This window comes from Ascaphus truei, chromosome 9 (genome assembly GCF_040206685.1).
Source record: "Ascaphus truei isolate aAscTru1 chromosome 9, aAscTru1.hap1, whole genome shotgun sequence".
In the NCBI taxonomy this organism is placed as follows: domain Eukaryota; kingdom Metazoa; phylum Chordata; class Amphibia; order Anura; family Ascaphidae; genus Ascaphus; species Ascaphus truei.
In genome coordinates this window covers 27,513,128-27,529,927 of record NC_134491.1, presented here as the reverse complement: position 1 = coordinate 27,529,927, position 16,800 = coordinate 27,513,128, and the positions used below count along the sequence as shown (strand labels likewise).

The 16,800-nt window shown below is 42.6% G+C and overlaps 1 protein-coding gene across 8 annotated transcripts in view; it reads left to right on the top strand.

Moving 5' to 3' along the window:
• TEAD3 (TEA domain transcription factor 3) overlaps nt 1-16,800 on the top strand; it is a 70,054-nt gene that overhangs the window by 35,748 nt on the left and 17,506 nt on the right. For 4 of the 8 annotated variants that reach the window (XM_075614075.1, XM_075614072.1, XM_075614074.1 and 1 more), the window contains exon 2: nt 4,288-4,525. The exons of 3 other annotated variants lie outside the window; for them this stretch is intronic. In XM_075614075.1, the coding sequence (XP_075470190.1) occupies nt 4,519-4,525 (7 nt within the window). In that variant the 5' untranslated portion in view covers nt 4,288-4,518. Of the gene's footprint in view, nt 1-4,287; nt 4,537-16,800 lie in introns of all 8 variants that reach the window. One more of the 8 variants, XM_075614076.1, reaches the window with a different exon arrangement.

The following is a 16,800-nucleotide window of genomic DNA, read 5'->3' as shown; positions in this document are numbered from 1 at the left end:
TCCTATACACACAAACACACACTGCAGCCTCCACCTGTGGGACGCATTATTGTGCCGAGGCATCACGGGATGCTACATTGTCATGGCAACATGTCACCGCCTGACGTCAGTGTCTCGTTGTCATGGCAACGGGGTGCGTCATGTGATGTAATTTGTTTTATAAATAATTTTTTATTGTGTCTCGGTTTTTCATTTTGAAAATCTGGTCACCCTACCCCTCTGACACATGCCGTTTCATACTTAGCATTTATCTTGGACTCTCTTAGTCTTCTCTACGGATCCTAATTGACAAGGTTACTGTCCCTATCTAGAACATAACAAAGTAGGAGGGCCTGGTCTATTCTATTACCTTAAGATCATGGGTATCTGCTCTTCCCGTGGCTCCTCTCCTTATATCTTCCTGGAACCTAAACTTCCAGAACCGACTCTTCTCCTTAAATACCCCTGCGTGACGTCTGGATCCCCGTAGTAACCCTGGGCTGGCCTAGACTACACTAACACTGCTAGTAACCCTTTAGGAGGGGCATTACAAGTGCATAGATACTCAGCGTCATTATACATTGTGGCATGTTTATTATCAGTGTATAGAGATACTTAGCAAAATTATACAGCTTGGCATGTTCATTATTAGTGTACAGATACTCAGCATCATTATACAGGGGCTTTTAGTCGTAGACGTGATTAGCATTCAGGGGTAGGGGGTTATGGTTTGGGTTTTTAGGGTAAATGGTTAAGGTTTTTAGGGTTAAGGTTAGGTGTTTTAGGGTACGGTATTAAGGTTTTTAGGGGTAAGGGGTTAAAATGAGACAGTTAGGGTCTATAGGGTGAGGGGTTAAGGTTGTTAGGGTTTTTATGGTAAGGTGTTATGGGTAAGGTTTTTCACGGTAAGTAATTAGGGGATACAGTAACCGTGGTGGCGAACTGTCTCGGCAGTGAAAGTTTAGTGGTATACGCGCTCTAGCGCCAAATCACTGTAAAGTATTCTTAAGATTAGAGAATAATAAAAGGCACAGGGTATGGGGCTAACAATAATTAGATGGTGAGTATTCTTCTGAAACCAACTCCCAGGTGGTATGGAGTCCTTAAAAGAGACAAAATATAACCCTGAAGGGAAAGAGTAAGGGGGTATACGCCCACGCCTCAATACCTCATTGGGTTAGTCCCAGGACCACTACTGGACCACTTGAGTTGGACCATTCTAAGTGTCCTCACATGTTAGAAATGCCACCATCCTGTTCCTTGTGTAAGCGCACTGCTAGTGATGAGGTATCCTTGATAAAGTGCTATTGCACGAAACATGTAGGAAGATTGCCAGACCTCCGTTTTTAATGGCCGAATAAAGCTCATTTTTGGATACACTTTTTGACCCACGCTCTTGGCTGTGCGCTATACTTCCGATTGTGCTTGACTCGGCAGTGAAATGGCCGCAGCTAAACGGCCTAGACCGTTATACATAACGTAGTATTCATTATCTTGTATAGATATTCAGATCATTTACGAGTTATGCTTTAAAGTGCTTTTGTGACAATAGGGCACTAACACACTGAAACTCTAGTTGACTTAATTGAGAGTTTCCATACGTTAGTGCCCGATTGGCACTAACTCAGTTTAGTGCATAACCCCCTTTGGTCCCAATCCACTAAATGGTAATATGCTTTAGCATGCTTCAGCCCCCATTCATATGAATAGGAGTTAAGACATGCTAAAGCTTAGCACCCTTTTGTGGATCTTGGCATTTTTATCTATCTATATGTGTATACGTGTATGTATTCGACATCCTATGTTCCATTCGTGCTACAGGACTATTATGGGGTCTGTATCTCAGTTTATAGGACAGAGCCTCCATCCTATTAATAGAACATTACAATTATAGGGTCCGTGTCTCAGTTTATTGGTCGGAGCCTCCTTTCTATGTAGGGCAGGGTGAGTTCACAATGAGAAATTCCGCGCTGAGCCTGAAATTCAAGATAAACGGGTTCATCTTAATCATGCTACGTATATATTGATATATACCTGCAATACTACAATAACACTCCGTTTAACCCCTTCGCTACTAGTGAAGGGGTTAAAAAGCCAGACTTCATCAATATTCCTCTTTAGCCCCAGTCTCTACAGAAATCAGGCCTGTATTAGATTGTCAGCTCTGCTGCTCCTCTCTGTATTTCGTCTATTAGATTGTCAGCTCTGCTGCTCCTTTCTCTATTGTGTCTGTATTAGATTGTCAGCTCTGTTGCTCCTCTCTATATTGTGTCTATATTAAATTGTCAGCTCTGTTGCTCCTCTCTGTTTTGTGCCTGCATTAGATTTTCAGCTCTGCTGATCCTCTGTATTGTGTCAGTATTAGATTGTCTTTTCTGTTGCTCCTCTCTCTGTACAGTATTGTATCAGATTTGTTTGGCTGATTCAACCTTACTCTCCACCCCCTGCTTTACTGCACTCCCTCTTTCTCTCCCTCACTCCAGTCCCCCCTGTCTCTCCTCGCTTATGTTTTGGCTGCCTGTCTGGGTTCTGTTCTCCTTATTTGGACACTGTGATCCCAGGCAGAGAGAGAAAAGGGGGGAGAGGAGAGGGGGATAGATGGAGAGAGAGGGGGAGGGGGGGTATAATGACATCATGGGGGGAACGAGACATTCCTTAAAGAGGCAGGACACTAAGTCAAAAAGAAAAAATATCAAATTTAAATCACTGATGTTCATAGGGTTAGTCCCACTGTAGGAGCAGGTGACTTAATGACAGTGACATGTTTCATGGGTTAATAGGTCAGTCACACGCATAATTATATACAGTACATATATACAGAAAGAAGAGGTGAGAGATAGGAGGGTGGATAGGGAAGAGAGAGGAAAAAATGGGTTAGAGAGAGAGAAGGCGGTTAAAGAGAGAAGGGAGGGAGAGACATGGATGTAGGTAGGAGGCTATAAGATTAGACAGTGTATATACAGTCGATAGCAGGGTTAAAGGTGCAGTCCCACTAGAAAACAACTTTGATCTAAACCTGTCATTTAAAATAGTGTACGATTACGAGCACAACCCAAATCGGTTCCCCCCCCAAACTACCCGAAATCTCACAAATCATAAATAACTAGTACAAGGATTGCCCACTGTATCAGGGCCACTGTGGATGCTATTTCCTCTCCCAGAATCCCCTGCTTTTCTGATCCACACTTGTTGGCTCAAGTGAGGGCAGAGACATCATCAGACATTAAAAGTTTCACTTCTCTCTTCCATCTTGTTCTATATTGGCTTTTCATGGAACTTTCTCCCACTTATGAAGGTGCGAGAGAGTTTAGGAAGGGGGCGGCAGAGAAGGATTTTTTTTTTTTTTTTAAGGAAAGGAGAACATTTTTTTTTAAATTGGAGGAGATGGAATGTTTAATCTGTTGGTTTTTTGAATGGTATTTTTATTGGGTATAAATTAAATCCCAAATGTATATTTACCTCTAATGCACAATTGATGTTCCTTTAGATTCTGCTTATAAAATATCCCTCTGTGTTTTTTTTCTGCGCCCGTATATACAGTAATTGCCTCCTTATTCTGTCTCATAATTGGGGCTGACTCTTTAAGGAAAAACTCCCCAGAATATTTTTTCTTTAAAAGGACATGTACAGTATCTGCTCATAAATGAGAGAAAGTAGAATCCCTAGTGATCCCATAAAGGGTCAGTCCCATGTAGGACCAAATAAACCTAATGACAGTGACATGTATAATAGGTTAAAGCAGGGGTGCACAAACTGGGGGGGCAAGATTTTTCACGCGGCGGTTGCAGAGGCCCCACGTTCTTCTCCCCAAGGCATTTGCATGAATGCCGGGGGATCGCGTGGGGCCTATGCAACGTCCCTTACCTTGTCTTCGGCGACGCATTGCCATGGCAACACGGCGGCAAATGACGCTGCGGGTCACGTGACCCCACTGCATCATTTGACGCCGAAGACAAGGTAAGGGGGGGGGGCGTGAGGAGGGAGAGCGGGCAGGGGGGCATAGCGGGAAAAGTTTGCGCTCCCCTGGGTTAAAGGGTCAGATCTACGTAGGAGCAAAATGATCACGTGATCGCAGGCAGGCCCCCCAGAACGTCAACTGAAGGGCAGTAACCTCCACTTCTGTTCCAGTCGCGTTTAGGGTGTATGCGATCTCCCCCTAGAAAATTAGCATTTAATGCATGACATACCTTGCATGTTATAGGGCATTAGAGTGCTGGTCAATCCCACGTCGAACCAAAGTGACGCAATGACAGTGACCTGTTTTATGGGTGTAATTAACGCTCAGTTTAACCTCTCTTCCTGCCCCAGATTCTGAGATACGGGGGTCTTCGGGGCCCAGGGGCAGATTTCACCATAGCTTCCAACAGCTGGAATTCCAATGGCAGCCCCGAGGAGGGGCCTGAGGAAGGGCCCGAGAAGGGGCTTGACAACGATGCAGAGGGCGTGTGGAGCCCTGACATCGAGCAGGCGTTCCACGAGGCGCTCGCCATCTACCCTCCCTGCGGAAGGCGCAAGATCATCCTCTCCGATGAAGGGAAGATGTATGGTGAGTGAGCGGTATGTGCGGGACAAGAGGGTGGCCACCTTGGAAGGTTGCAAGGCTGGGGTGTGTGAAGCTTACACTCAGGTTGTAAAACTCAAGCCCAGGCTTTGAAGCCTTAGTACTAGGGTCACTGTGGTAACCACTAATTTTGGATGGGTGTCCAGCTTGGAAATATATTATCTGTTATAAAACATGGCTAGGACGTGTAGCAGGGACACCTAGGGTTGCTGTGCTAACCACTAAGGATAGGGTATTGAATGAGAGTCTATCCATCTTGGAAGCATTTGATAGGTTTTATAACACATGGCTTAGGTTTTGTAGGCCACAAAGCTTTACTGTTGAGGTTGCCGTGGTAACCACGAATTGAGCAAGAGGGCAGTCATCTTGGAAATGTACCATATATGTTATTAAACAAGCTGGGTCTGGGGACAGAGACGCGCAGAGAGAGAGATTACAAAAATGTAGCCCAGGCCTAATAGCTTTACTAATAGGATTGCCACAAACGTCATCCCTACTCACACAGACAGTGAGGGAGACATGTTTTTAGTGAAGACATCAAAGCCTATTAGGGCCACTGTGGTAGCCACAAATGTAGGATGTTGAACAAGAGGGGTCCATATTGGAAATATAAGATACACATTAGAAAACATGGACATCTCACATGATTGTGACACTCAGAGAAACTGAGTGATAGTAGAGTGCAGTGTTGGCAGAGGGAGAGGGGAGCGCGAGGTGCAATGTTAGCAGAGAAAGAGAGGAGCACAGGATGTAGTATTAGCAGATGGAATCACTGCAGGTGGCTGTGAGTCAGGATTTGTGACAAGTGTCTTGTATTTGGGAGAGGTGACACTTGTTTTTAATTGTGTTACATAGTAGTTATTTTTAGGTGGTAGCTGTGGGTCTGTAGATAGAGTTACATGGGACAGTGACAGAGGAGGGACATTCACTGGGGGAGCAGAGGGGACAGACTTAGGACAGGGGCAGTGAAGGGGCAGTCATAGGGAGGGGAAAAAGGAGACGGTTATAGAGAGGACACTCGGCGCTGTAATGTGATGGCCTCAGTTAACCCCTTCAGTTTCAGAGCCTCACATACATCGCTATGCCCTGATGTATGTGGGGGTTAGGAATAGGGGTTATTTATTTTGGGGCTTATACAAAGCTACTTTAGGATTGTCCTTCTCTGACTTTTATTGGGGTTTGTTTCTCAGTTTATAGAATTACGCCTTCATCGAATATGTGACTTTTATAAGGCGTGTGGCTCAGTGTGTAGGTTGGAGCCTCCAACGAACATTTCAAGATTAGAATAGAACTTTTATAGGGTCTGTGTTTCAGTTTACAGGATGGAGCCTCCATTATATACAGTGTATCCCATTCACACAACAGGACTTCATATCACTCCCTATAACTGCTCTCTATTCATATGCTCTTATATTGAAAATAAATGACCTATATAATACCAATAAGGTTAATGTTCAAGATAGCTAGTTTATATATGCGTATATATATATAGAATATATATATATATATAAAACCAGACTTTAATTAAGTTATGGTGGGTAAAAAAAAAATACTACTTGTGGTGCATTTGTATGTCTCAGATAGGAATGCAACCCTGTTTTTCCCCATTATCACTTAGCAAAAAGTGCTTCCAATGCAGCCAGGGATTCTGGGTAACGACATGCAAATAAATACTCACAGTGTGTCACTCTTGACTTCGTAATCTGTTTTAACATGGACCCCTATACGCTTATGCCTGCCGTATTACACAGCTTTTCAGGTATACACACACACTATAATGACAATAGTCCTGAAGTCTCTTCTTGACTAAGGTCCTGTGGAGAACCAAAAACATGGGTCTGCTGATACAAAAACTTTATTTGGTTCAAACTACCTTGAAGTGCCGGTCTCATGCATGTCACACAAAATAATTTATAGCTATATATATACACACACACATACATATACATACGCGCTCGCACACAGATACATTATACACACACACACACACACATATATATATATATATATATATATATATATATATATACATATATATATACATATATACACATGTGTCTGTATATATGTGCACACACACACATAAGGGAGGGGCTGATGGAAAGGGCACATTACGCAACCCCCACAGGATATAAGGGGAAGAATGGGCATTTTAGGGATCCCCATGGGGTATTTACAGGGGGCAGGGAGGACTGTTGGAGGGGCACATATCAAGACCCTCTCCTGGGGCCAAGACAGTAAGAGAGACAGGAGGAACAGAGGAGAGGGAGGTAGCGGGCAACAGGTGTAACATAACTTGGCGTGAGTAACGCCAACCCCCACCCCCCTCCTACTCAAATATACTGACCTCTGATTGGCCGAGAGCCACTCCCCCCCCCCTCCCCAGTTATTTATAGGCAGCAGGACCTGTTCTGTCAGGGGCCTGGAATTTGGGGAATGTGGTAATTGGGGGGGGGGGGGGGTGAGTCAGAGGCCTGGGAGGGAGGGGGCGTTCCCGACTGTGATACTAACACCAGCCTGGGGTTTTAACTTAACCCATGAGATCAACATGCTGCTCTGTATAATGATAATGAACAAACCACACTATATAGTGTTGCTGAGTATCTATACGCTGAAAATGAACATGCTTTTTGCTGTGTAATGACGATGAGTATCTTTATATACTGATAATGAACACGCTACCCTGTATAATGATACAGAGTATCTATAGGTTGATCATTAACGTGCAGCACTGTATACTGATGCTATATATCTCTACATACTGATAATAAACAAACTACACTGTATTATGATGCTGACTATCTATACACTACTAATGAATACTCAGTACTACATTGCTGCTGAGTACTGTATATTGTATACTGATAATTAACACTGTACTGTATAATGATGCTGAGGATCTCTATACACAGATAATGAACATGCTGCGCTGTATAATGGTGTACAGTACATTTATACAATTCTAATGAACACTGCGCTGTGTTATTGACCATGTAGCACCATGTAATCTGGAACAACAGCAACACCACATGGACAAAATCAGAGTTACAATTCCAGATGATCAGGGACAGGCTCAGACCTCTCTGGATCTGCAAATGCTGTAAACTAAGAAAGCAGAGGTCTATGTACTGTATCAAAGTAATTTTGATAAAGAACCAGGGCATATTCATTGTGCAATACATTGTGTATTTTGCTCTGATTTTGCCCTGTCTGCGAATTTGTCTCAGTAGGAGGAGTTGGGAAGGGTTTTTTTGTTTGCCTTCCTCTGGATCAATAAGTAAGTATAGATGTAGAATAAAGTATCTGTTGTCTAAATTTAGCATAGGTTGAACTTGATGGATGTACGTCTTTTTTCAACCTCATATACTATGTAACTATATGTAAACGTATTATAATGAGATGTATGACGTTCTGCGTTTCTCTACAGCATTCTTTTTTCCTTTTATTTGCCCAAAGAAATCCGCCATATCTGAAGTGGTATGAATCTAAAATTCTTCATCCGATGTAGGAAACTAGTGTTATTCTGCTCCAATAAAACAGAGCAGTGTGTCAAATCACACTTTAATTTGTGTTGATACATAGACCCCACAGACACTATGAAAGTCCTGTTGTAGAAACGGCATATACAGTGCTGTATTTATATGTATATTGTGCTGAACGTGTATATGGTGCTATACATATATATAGTTCTATAAAAAGAAAAAACAAACAGGCCCACACCTAGTGTATTAACGTATAAAAAAATATATATTTTAAGGAACATGAACTCATTCAAATGCCCAATCACAAAGGTAGCAATAAAATAAGCGTGTATGAGATTGGATCTCAATCGCCAACAACGCGGTCCTCTCAGCACACCACGAGATCCCAGCGTTCTCCGACGTCGCTCCTCCACATGAAGCGGAAGCGGAACCTGCTCCCCAGAGCACCCGGCAAGGATGTCCCTCCGCATACAAGTGATTCAAAGTCTGTGCAAACAAATGTGGAACTGTTCAATCTGAATCGTGGGGAGCCTCAGGAGATTGAAAAATTTGTATTCAAAGCATCAGAGCAGGTATATGCAAAAACGTGGCGTTTCAGGACAGACACGTCCTCTCCTCAGACCATACACCTCCGTATATAGTTCTATATAGTTCTGCAGAGATCCAAATTGCAAAGAAAAGCACCTCTGATAATGTTGAATTTTTTATTACAAATGAAGGTTGAAAGTTGTAGCATTCTAGACCCTGTGCATGAGATGTCACTACGAAGGGCACGGAGGAACTAACCAGGAACTCACTCGACGCGTTTCGCTGAGATAATTCCTCCTCCATCAGGAGTTCCAATGCATGTCCCTGTTCGCATGAAGTAATCAATCTCACGCTTTTATGTTAAACCCTCGTATGCCAATTATCTTTTATTGGGACTTTGACATGGCTCAAGTGATTTAGCATCGTACATATTCAAATTCAAGACTTTGATGGCGGAGACTGATTGGACCGATAGCGCACAAGCTACATTTTTTCAACGCGGATTAAGAGATTGACTCAAGGACTAGCTGGCTCGTGCCCCTCGTCCAGAGACATGTTCCGCAATGATAGATTTAGTGCGTCAGATCGATCTCACACTGGGGGAACGCAGGACCGAAACACGCTCGGCTATACACTGTGAAAAGTTTACGCAAGATTTCTCAGCTAACCATTCTCCGCCTGAACCTATGCAGATTGGACCTACCAGGTCTCACTTGACTCTGGACAAAAGACAACACAGGTCAGAATCATTCAGTCTGTATTGCGGTTCTTCTGGACATTTTGTACGTGGTTGTACTGCCCGTCCTAAACAACCCCTGAGGTCGGGGAACAACCTTGTTCGACGGTGAATGGAGAAGTTCTTTTGAGTAGTAAAGATTCTATACAGGAACACCACATTCTACTATTAAAGAAGAACCGAGTAGAGGCGTTGGATTTGATCGATGGATGTCCATTAAAGTCTGGACCCATTTATTTTATCTTTTTTGTAACTTACTTTTTACTTGAATTATAGAAAAACAAAGGAAAGGGGATACAGAAAATAGAAAGGGGGGGAGGGGAAAGTACCAAATTTTTAACACAAGTATAAAATATAACGACGCTCGGCCACATCACCGCACATTACTCAGAGTAACCAGCTCTCTCAGAGAAAATATAACAATCAGTCCACATTGATTCAGAGATTTACATATTCCCCCTAGAGTCCCAGGGCTCCCATATTGCTCCCATATTTTTTTTAATGTTCTTGTATTATGTCTCACATAGGCTGTCAACCTTTCCATATATTGCACCTCATTTAAAAGAATCTCTCTCGAAGAGGGGGCTTGGGACTTTTTCCAGGCCCCTGCGATTGAACGTCACGCCGCGGTCGGAATATGTAATATTAATTTAGATACATTCTGATTTAAATTAGCTAGAGGCTTTCCCAGAACCATTACAAATGGGTCTTGAGGGATTCTTATCCTGATTATTTCACGTAACAGATTCTGCACTATTCCCCAAAATCTCTGTATTTTTGGGCAAAACCACCAGATATGGGCCATATCCCCGACACCACCGCAACCCCTCCAGCAAAGATTCGTGGCCCCTTGGTAAAACTGCCTCAACCTCTGAGGAGTCAGATACCATCTAAAAATAACTTTATAGATATTCTCTTTACATATTGTGCATAATGATGTGTTCATTGCATTGACCCAAATATCTTGCCAATCTTCCCATGAGATCTCTACCTGAAAATGATGGGCCCATTGATTCATACAACGGTGGGAGCATGGAGTGTTGAATTCCCGAGAAATATAACTTGGTACAAAATAGAGATGAGACCCCACTGATGACTTATTTTTGTACAAAGCTCTTCGAATACAGAGCAGTCTGGGAAAGACCCACCCGGGGACAACTGCCTAAGATAATGGCCAACTTGTAAAAATCTAAACACCTCAGCACCCGTGAAAGAGTACTTCTGACAAAAATCGCTGAAGTTTAGCAGTTTACCATTGAATAGCATATCCCCCACATCTCTAACATTTTTAGCCTTCCACAGATCAAAAGTACCGGTAAACCAACCCAGACCAAAATCAGGGTTATCAAAAATAGGGGTACCTCTCAAGGGCAGAGCGAATTGGTCATGCCTTGATGTGGCTTATACACTTTGGCCAATGGGTTCTCTAATTGACCCTTTTTCAAGAGATATTTCACTGTATATTTTTGTCACTTTGGATGTTGCTCTGTACTTCTTTGTTTCTTGTTATATACATCTCAAGGGAGCTGAACATAATTGATAGTTGGTTTTGACGCTGTGCCAAATATTAAGAGAAAATTTTATTGCTGCCGAATCAAAAAAAATCTAGTTTAGAACATTTTAGTGACTTATAATTCCACAAAAGGGCCAGCAATGCCTCAGAGCTATTAAATATATTTTCTAAATCTACCCACCTATATTGATTTTTCTCAGAATGCCAAATTTTTATTTGTTTCATTGAAGCTAAATAGTATTTCCTAATATCAGGAACCACCAGAGCCCCTCTTTCTCTGGGTGCGAACATAACTGATCTCGCAACTGTTGGTCTTTTGTTACCCCGTATAAACTGCATAATCTTATTCTGTAGATCTCTTATATATTTTATCGGGATAGCGACCGGTAGTGTCTGAAAACCATAAAGCAGTTTCGGAAGAACATGCATCTTAACTGATATAATACGGCCTATCCAGGAGATCTGGTGGCCATTCCATATTAAAAGATCCCGTTTGATTCTTGTGAAAAGCTCTGGGTAATTATATTTTAAAAGAGATTGGTAGTTTTTTCGTGAGAAATATCCCTAAATATTTCAATCTAGCAGTATTTCAATGGTAATTGAAATTTAATTTGATTATTTGTACCTCTATATCTGATAAAGTTAAATTTAGTGCCTCTGACTTGGCCAAATTAATTTTATAGCCCGGAAGCGGGCCAAACCCAGAAAGCTCTTTTTGTAAATTGGGAAGAGAAATCATAGGATTAGAGATTGTCAAAATAATATTATCAGCAAACAAAGATAATTTGACATTTTCCTGGCCGATCTTAATACCATATTGGGGGTTCATCCTAATTTTAATTGCAAGCGGCTCAATTGTTAACACAAAAAGCAGGGGAGATAATGGGCAATCCTCGATACAGGGTTGTCATGAGCACATGACTGAGGTTGGTAGAGGAAATTCCCAATAAACATTTGAACATTTTAACGTATAGGAAAAGGGGGGGGGGGAGACATCACCTGGCATTTTTAAAGAAGATGTTGGGGCCTGGAACTGGGCCTGGAAGATGTTGGGGCCTGGAAGATGTTGGGGCCTGGGTGATATAGGGCCTGGAACTCCTTAAAAATGGACCAGAAGAAGCAAACTCTTGCATAGTCCAGGAAATTCCATTTAATTCTATCAATAGCTTTTTCGGCGTCTAAACTCAGTAACATCGCTTTGTGTTTAGAACACTGCATATAGTCTATTATATTAATAATCTTACACGTATTGTCCGAGGCTTGACGCTTGCTTATAAAACCTACCTGATCATTATGTATCAGACGGGGAAGAATAGGATTTAATCTATTCGCCAATACTTTGCAATACATTTTTAAATCCGTGTTAAGAAGTGAAATTGGCCTGTAACTTGCGCAACTCATTCGGTCTTTTCCATCTTTAGGTATCACTGCTATATTTGCTTTTGACATTTGCATGGGAATCTGGGAACCCGATAAAAAAACCATTGAACATATCTAAAAGCTGTGGTGCTAAAATTCACCAATATTTTTTATAATATAAATTTGAAAATTCGTCCGGGCCTGGAGCTTTTGAGCGTTTTCCAACCTTTAATAACCTCTTTTAACTCTGAAATATTTATTTTAGCATTGAGACCCTCCAATTCTTCCTCAGACAACTTTGGCAACTCCCAAGCCTGTAGATAGCTATCTATTTGCTCACTGGATAGTTAGGGTTTGATGAATCCAGATTATACAAATTATTATAATAATTTGGATAGGGTTATGTGTGACATCCCCATTACCCTGTCTTATCGCTGAGACTTGCGTTTTAGATTTAACTCCTCTTAGCTTAGTTTGTCGGCTTTATTACCTTTATCATAATAGGTCTGAAGAGTCCACTTTAATGCTTTCTCTGTGTCTTCCAATCTTAGTTTATGTAATTCCTCTCTGGCAAAGAAGCGTATAAATCTTCCTGCATGGGCGTATTTTATGTTCCTGTTCTAGTTCAATTGTTTTTGCCGTAAGTTTTCCATGATTAAGATGTTTTATTCTTTTCCTGTATGAAGCCATTGAGGTAAATTGTCCTCTAATAGAGGCTTTATGGGCTTCCCAAACAGTGGTCGGGCTTTCGACTGAACCTTTATTTAACATAAAATAATCTACCAATAAATTCCCTATCTGCTCCTCAATCCCTGTTTGATTCAAAAGCGACTCGTTTAGATGCCACTGGAAAACCTTGGGCCAAATAAAAGGGGGGTTTCAGGACCATTTCCACTGGGGCATGGCCCAACCATGTTATAGGGCCTATATTTGTCTGGGTGACCCGATCCAAGATATTTGCGGAGACAAATATATAATCAATTCTTATATAAATATCATGGGGGGGAGAATAAAATGTATAATCTCTTTGTTTTTTTATTCTTCATACGCCAAGCGTCCTCAAGTGTAAATTCTTTTATAAGTTTCCTAGAGTATTTGGATTCGTTAAATACATAATTCGCCATCTTTTGTCTTGGTGACGAGGACCTGTCCAAATCGGGGTTCAGGGTCATATTAAAATCCCCTCCAAATATTATATCCCTTGGGGTGGGGGACTCCTCAATGTATTCTAAAACTGATTTCAGGAATTCAATTTGTTGATCGTTTGGAGCATATATGTTAACTAAAGTTAATCTAACCCCTGACAGAAGACCCCTCACCATTATAAATCTGCCCTCCTTATCCCTTTTAATTTCTTCCATTTTAAACGGGACATCGTGTTTTAACAGAATAGCTACTCCTCTGTTCTTCTTGGAAAAAGAATAATAATAAGCAAGCGGGTAATTACCCCGAAAAGTGTTAGGAGGGTCCTGGTTGTTAAAATAATTTTCCTGAAGGAATAAAATATCTGCCTGCATATTTTTAAATTCTCTCAGAGCTAGTCCCCTTTTTTTATTCGAATTTAGTCCCTTTACATTTAAAGAGACTACTTTTATGGGTTGTTGCTTAGTCATAGATTACAAATTAAAACTCTCTCTCTCTGCTTATCGTGATATGTGGGATGGAGTGCGGGTGTGTCTGTGTCGTTACCTGATCCTGATGATTTACTACGATCCATTTTTAAGGGAGGGGAGGCGCGTCCTCTTTGACGATCTGTGGTGGTACTGGGGAGGGGGGGGGCAACTTGGAGGGGAGAAAAAAGTTAGGGGGGACAGAACAGAAACAAACAACAACATAGAAGGAATGGACTTACTGTCCACCCCAGAACCTTTTAACTAATGGTCCTACACTGGACCAAAATAATGGGCTAGAGAAAACCCAAATAGGGGGGGGGGGCACGTGCCTCGAGGACACCTGGACCTCCAAACTCCACCAATGGACTCCTTCATACTCATACCTACAAAACTTCTTATCTCAATTCCTATCCCTTTTATACACAAAATAATATTTGCCTTCAAAACTAAAAAACAACATAAACCTCCAATACTAAATAATTTCACCTTTCCTGAAGATTATACAATTTATAGTTTTAATAATGGGGGTGCAGATTGGAACCTTACATTTTTCCCCCGCAAAATCAATAGGATCAGACCACCTACAAAAATTAAGCAAATTAACGTAGAGACTATTAGAAAGTCTCTTTTCTCTTTGGTTAACATATCAAAATCACAGAGGAAAAAAGTTCTCCGCAGGCAATAAACTCTGGTCCGCCAACCGCATCCTCCAACTGATCGGTTTTTAACTGTGAAGACAGGACTTTTTGCTCGCTCAGGTCAGGTAGGCGGAGTCGGAGACTTCCGAGCGGGCACCTTTTTCAGTCTCTTGTGAGGCTTCCAGCGGACTCTCGGACCTCAGGAGATGCTGTGATTTCGTGGTCGGCTGTTCATGTAGACTAAGGGCTCCTAGATAGTTCTCCACCTCTTCCTGGAATCTCAATTAAATTTGCCTCCCGTCTTGTTTACAACTAGACGGAATGGGAAGCCACATCTATAGTGGATATCTTTATCTCTGAGGACCGCCGTGACTGGGTGGAGGCTTCTTCTTGAGATCTGGAAAGAACCTGAAAGATCTGAATCCTGGAATTTTCAGAGTCCCAATATTGTTGATTCCTGCAACCTCTTATTATTTTCTCCTTAGTGGTGTAATAGTGTAATTTTACTATTACTGCTTTTCCAAGGGTCCGCAAATCTTGAACCTAAGGCTTGATGTGCTCTGTCCATATGCAGGTCACTTGTTAGAAGAGACAGAACTATTTGGGTAAAGTTTTGTTAGATAAGGTTGCAATTCATCCGGATCAATTGTTTCCGGGATGTTCCTTGCTCTGAAACTTTGCCTTCTTTGCCGATTTTCCAGATCATCAACGTTATCTTTCAGGCTCCTGATTTCGTCGTTTCCATTGAACCCTGACTCTGCAGAGTTTCTTCGAATTTATATTCCAGTTGCGTTGTTCGCTCAGTCAGAGAAGACAGACGTGCCTTAAATTCAGAGCAAGTTGAAAGACACCCTGCATCTCTTTAAAGAAGTCTTTCAAAGCCTTTGGGTTAATTTAAGTATTTTCCTCAGCATCTTTTTCTTGTTCCGGCTCAATAAAGTTCTCCCCTTGTTGTTGAGGCTTTTCTTGTAGTTCTTGAACATGCGCGTTTTCTTTAAATAACAGGACACCGATGGGGTCTGCAGCTTCTTATCCTTCCTGAGCGGCATCCCTGGATGTCCCACTGGCGGGAAGAGGACTTTTCAAGTAGGGTTATCTGGTTTGGAGGGCTAAAACATATGTGTTTGTAGCGGAGTCCTGTAACGAGTGCTCACCACAAACAGGACAGGACTGTGAGGCTGAGGTGGGGACGTTGGTAACCACCGACCTGCAACTGAGCAACCAAGTCCAGAGTGCAGAGTGAAGGTCGTATAGCCAGGTCAGGTTAGGAGATGTCAAAGTGGTCGTTGTATTTGCCGTGGTCTAGGATAGGAGAGATCGGATAGTCGTGGTGCGGTGCCGGGGTCCAGGAGTAGAGAAGGTAGAAGTCCAAATATGAGCCGAAGTCAGGGATCAGAGAAAGCGGAGGTCCATGTACAAGCCGAATTCAAACAGGAGCAAGGAAGACAAGGCAATGGTTAACAAGTCAACAGCAAGCAGCAGTGTGCTTGGGGCAAGCACTTTGTTACATAAACAGAAGTTTATGCTCAGCCAATTTACAGCAGGGTTGGCTGAGCATTTAAGGAACAGGTAGCCAATAGCTGGCTAGTACAAGGCTGCAGAGTAATGAATGAGAACCGCCCCCTCAGACACATTCAGTCCACTGATAGGCCGGGGTGGGGAGAAGAGCAGGTGAGGAATAATTAAAGAGAGCCAGACTTCTCAGAGCCATGCAGCACCTGCGCATAGCTTGTGTGTGATGTGCATCACCCGTGGTGTCATGGGGCGGAGCCTGAGCACGGTGCGTGCGGTGTCCCCCTGCTTGGTAGTGCCGCGTGCGTCATGCGTCTCGTTGCGGGGTGTGCCACCAGGGCGGAGCCTGGACACGGTGCGTGCGGTGTCCCCCAACCTGGCAGCGCGACGTGCATCACCATCTCGTGACAGGAGGCATCACGGGGGCGGGGCCGAAACCCAATCCTCACAAGTCCACAGAGCTATCTCAGTGAGCTCCCACCCTCCTCGACGGTGCATGCGCGCCCCCTGGACCCATTTCTATACAAACAATTCCACTCCTCCTGGCCTCTAATGATCTCCAGGAGTACATTTGTTTGGACGTAATCTCAGACCCTAATTTTCCTTTTATTCTCGGTTTGCCGTGACTTGATGTGCATAATCCTATTATTGACTGGACTACGAAAAACCCTCAATTTCTCTTCTACCTTATGTGTTCAGAATTGCTTTCCTTGCACATCTATTCCGACACCTACTGCCCCGGTATTGAACTTCTCTTGTCCAGTTCAAGATAAAGCGGTAGCCACTTTGCTTCCTGGGAAGTACTCTGACTTTCAGGGTGTATATGACCAAAAGGACGCTGAGGTTTTACCTCTACATGGAGAATATGACTGTCTTATT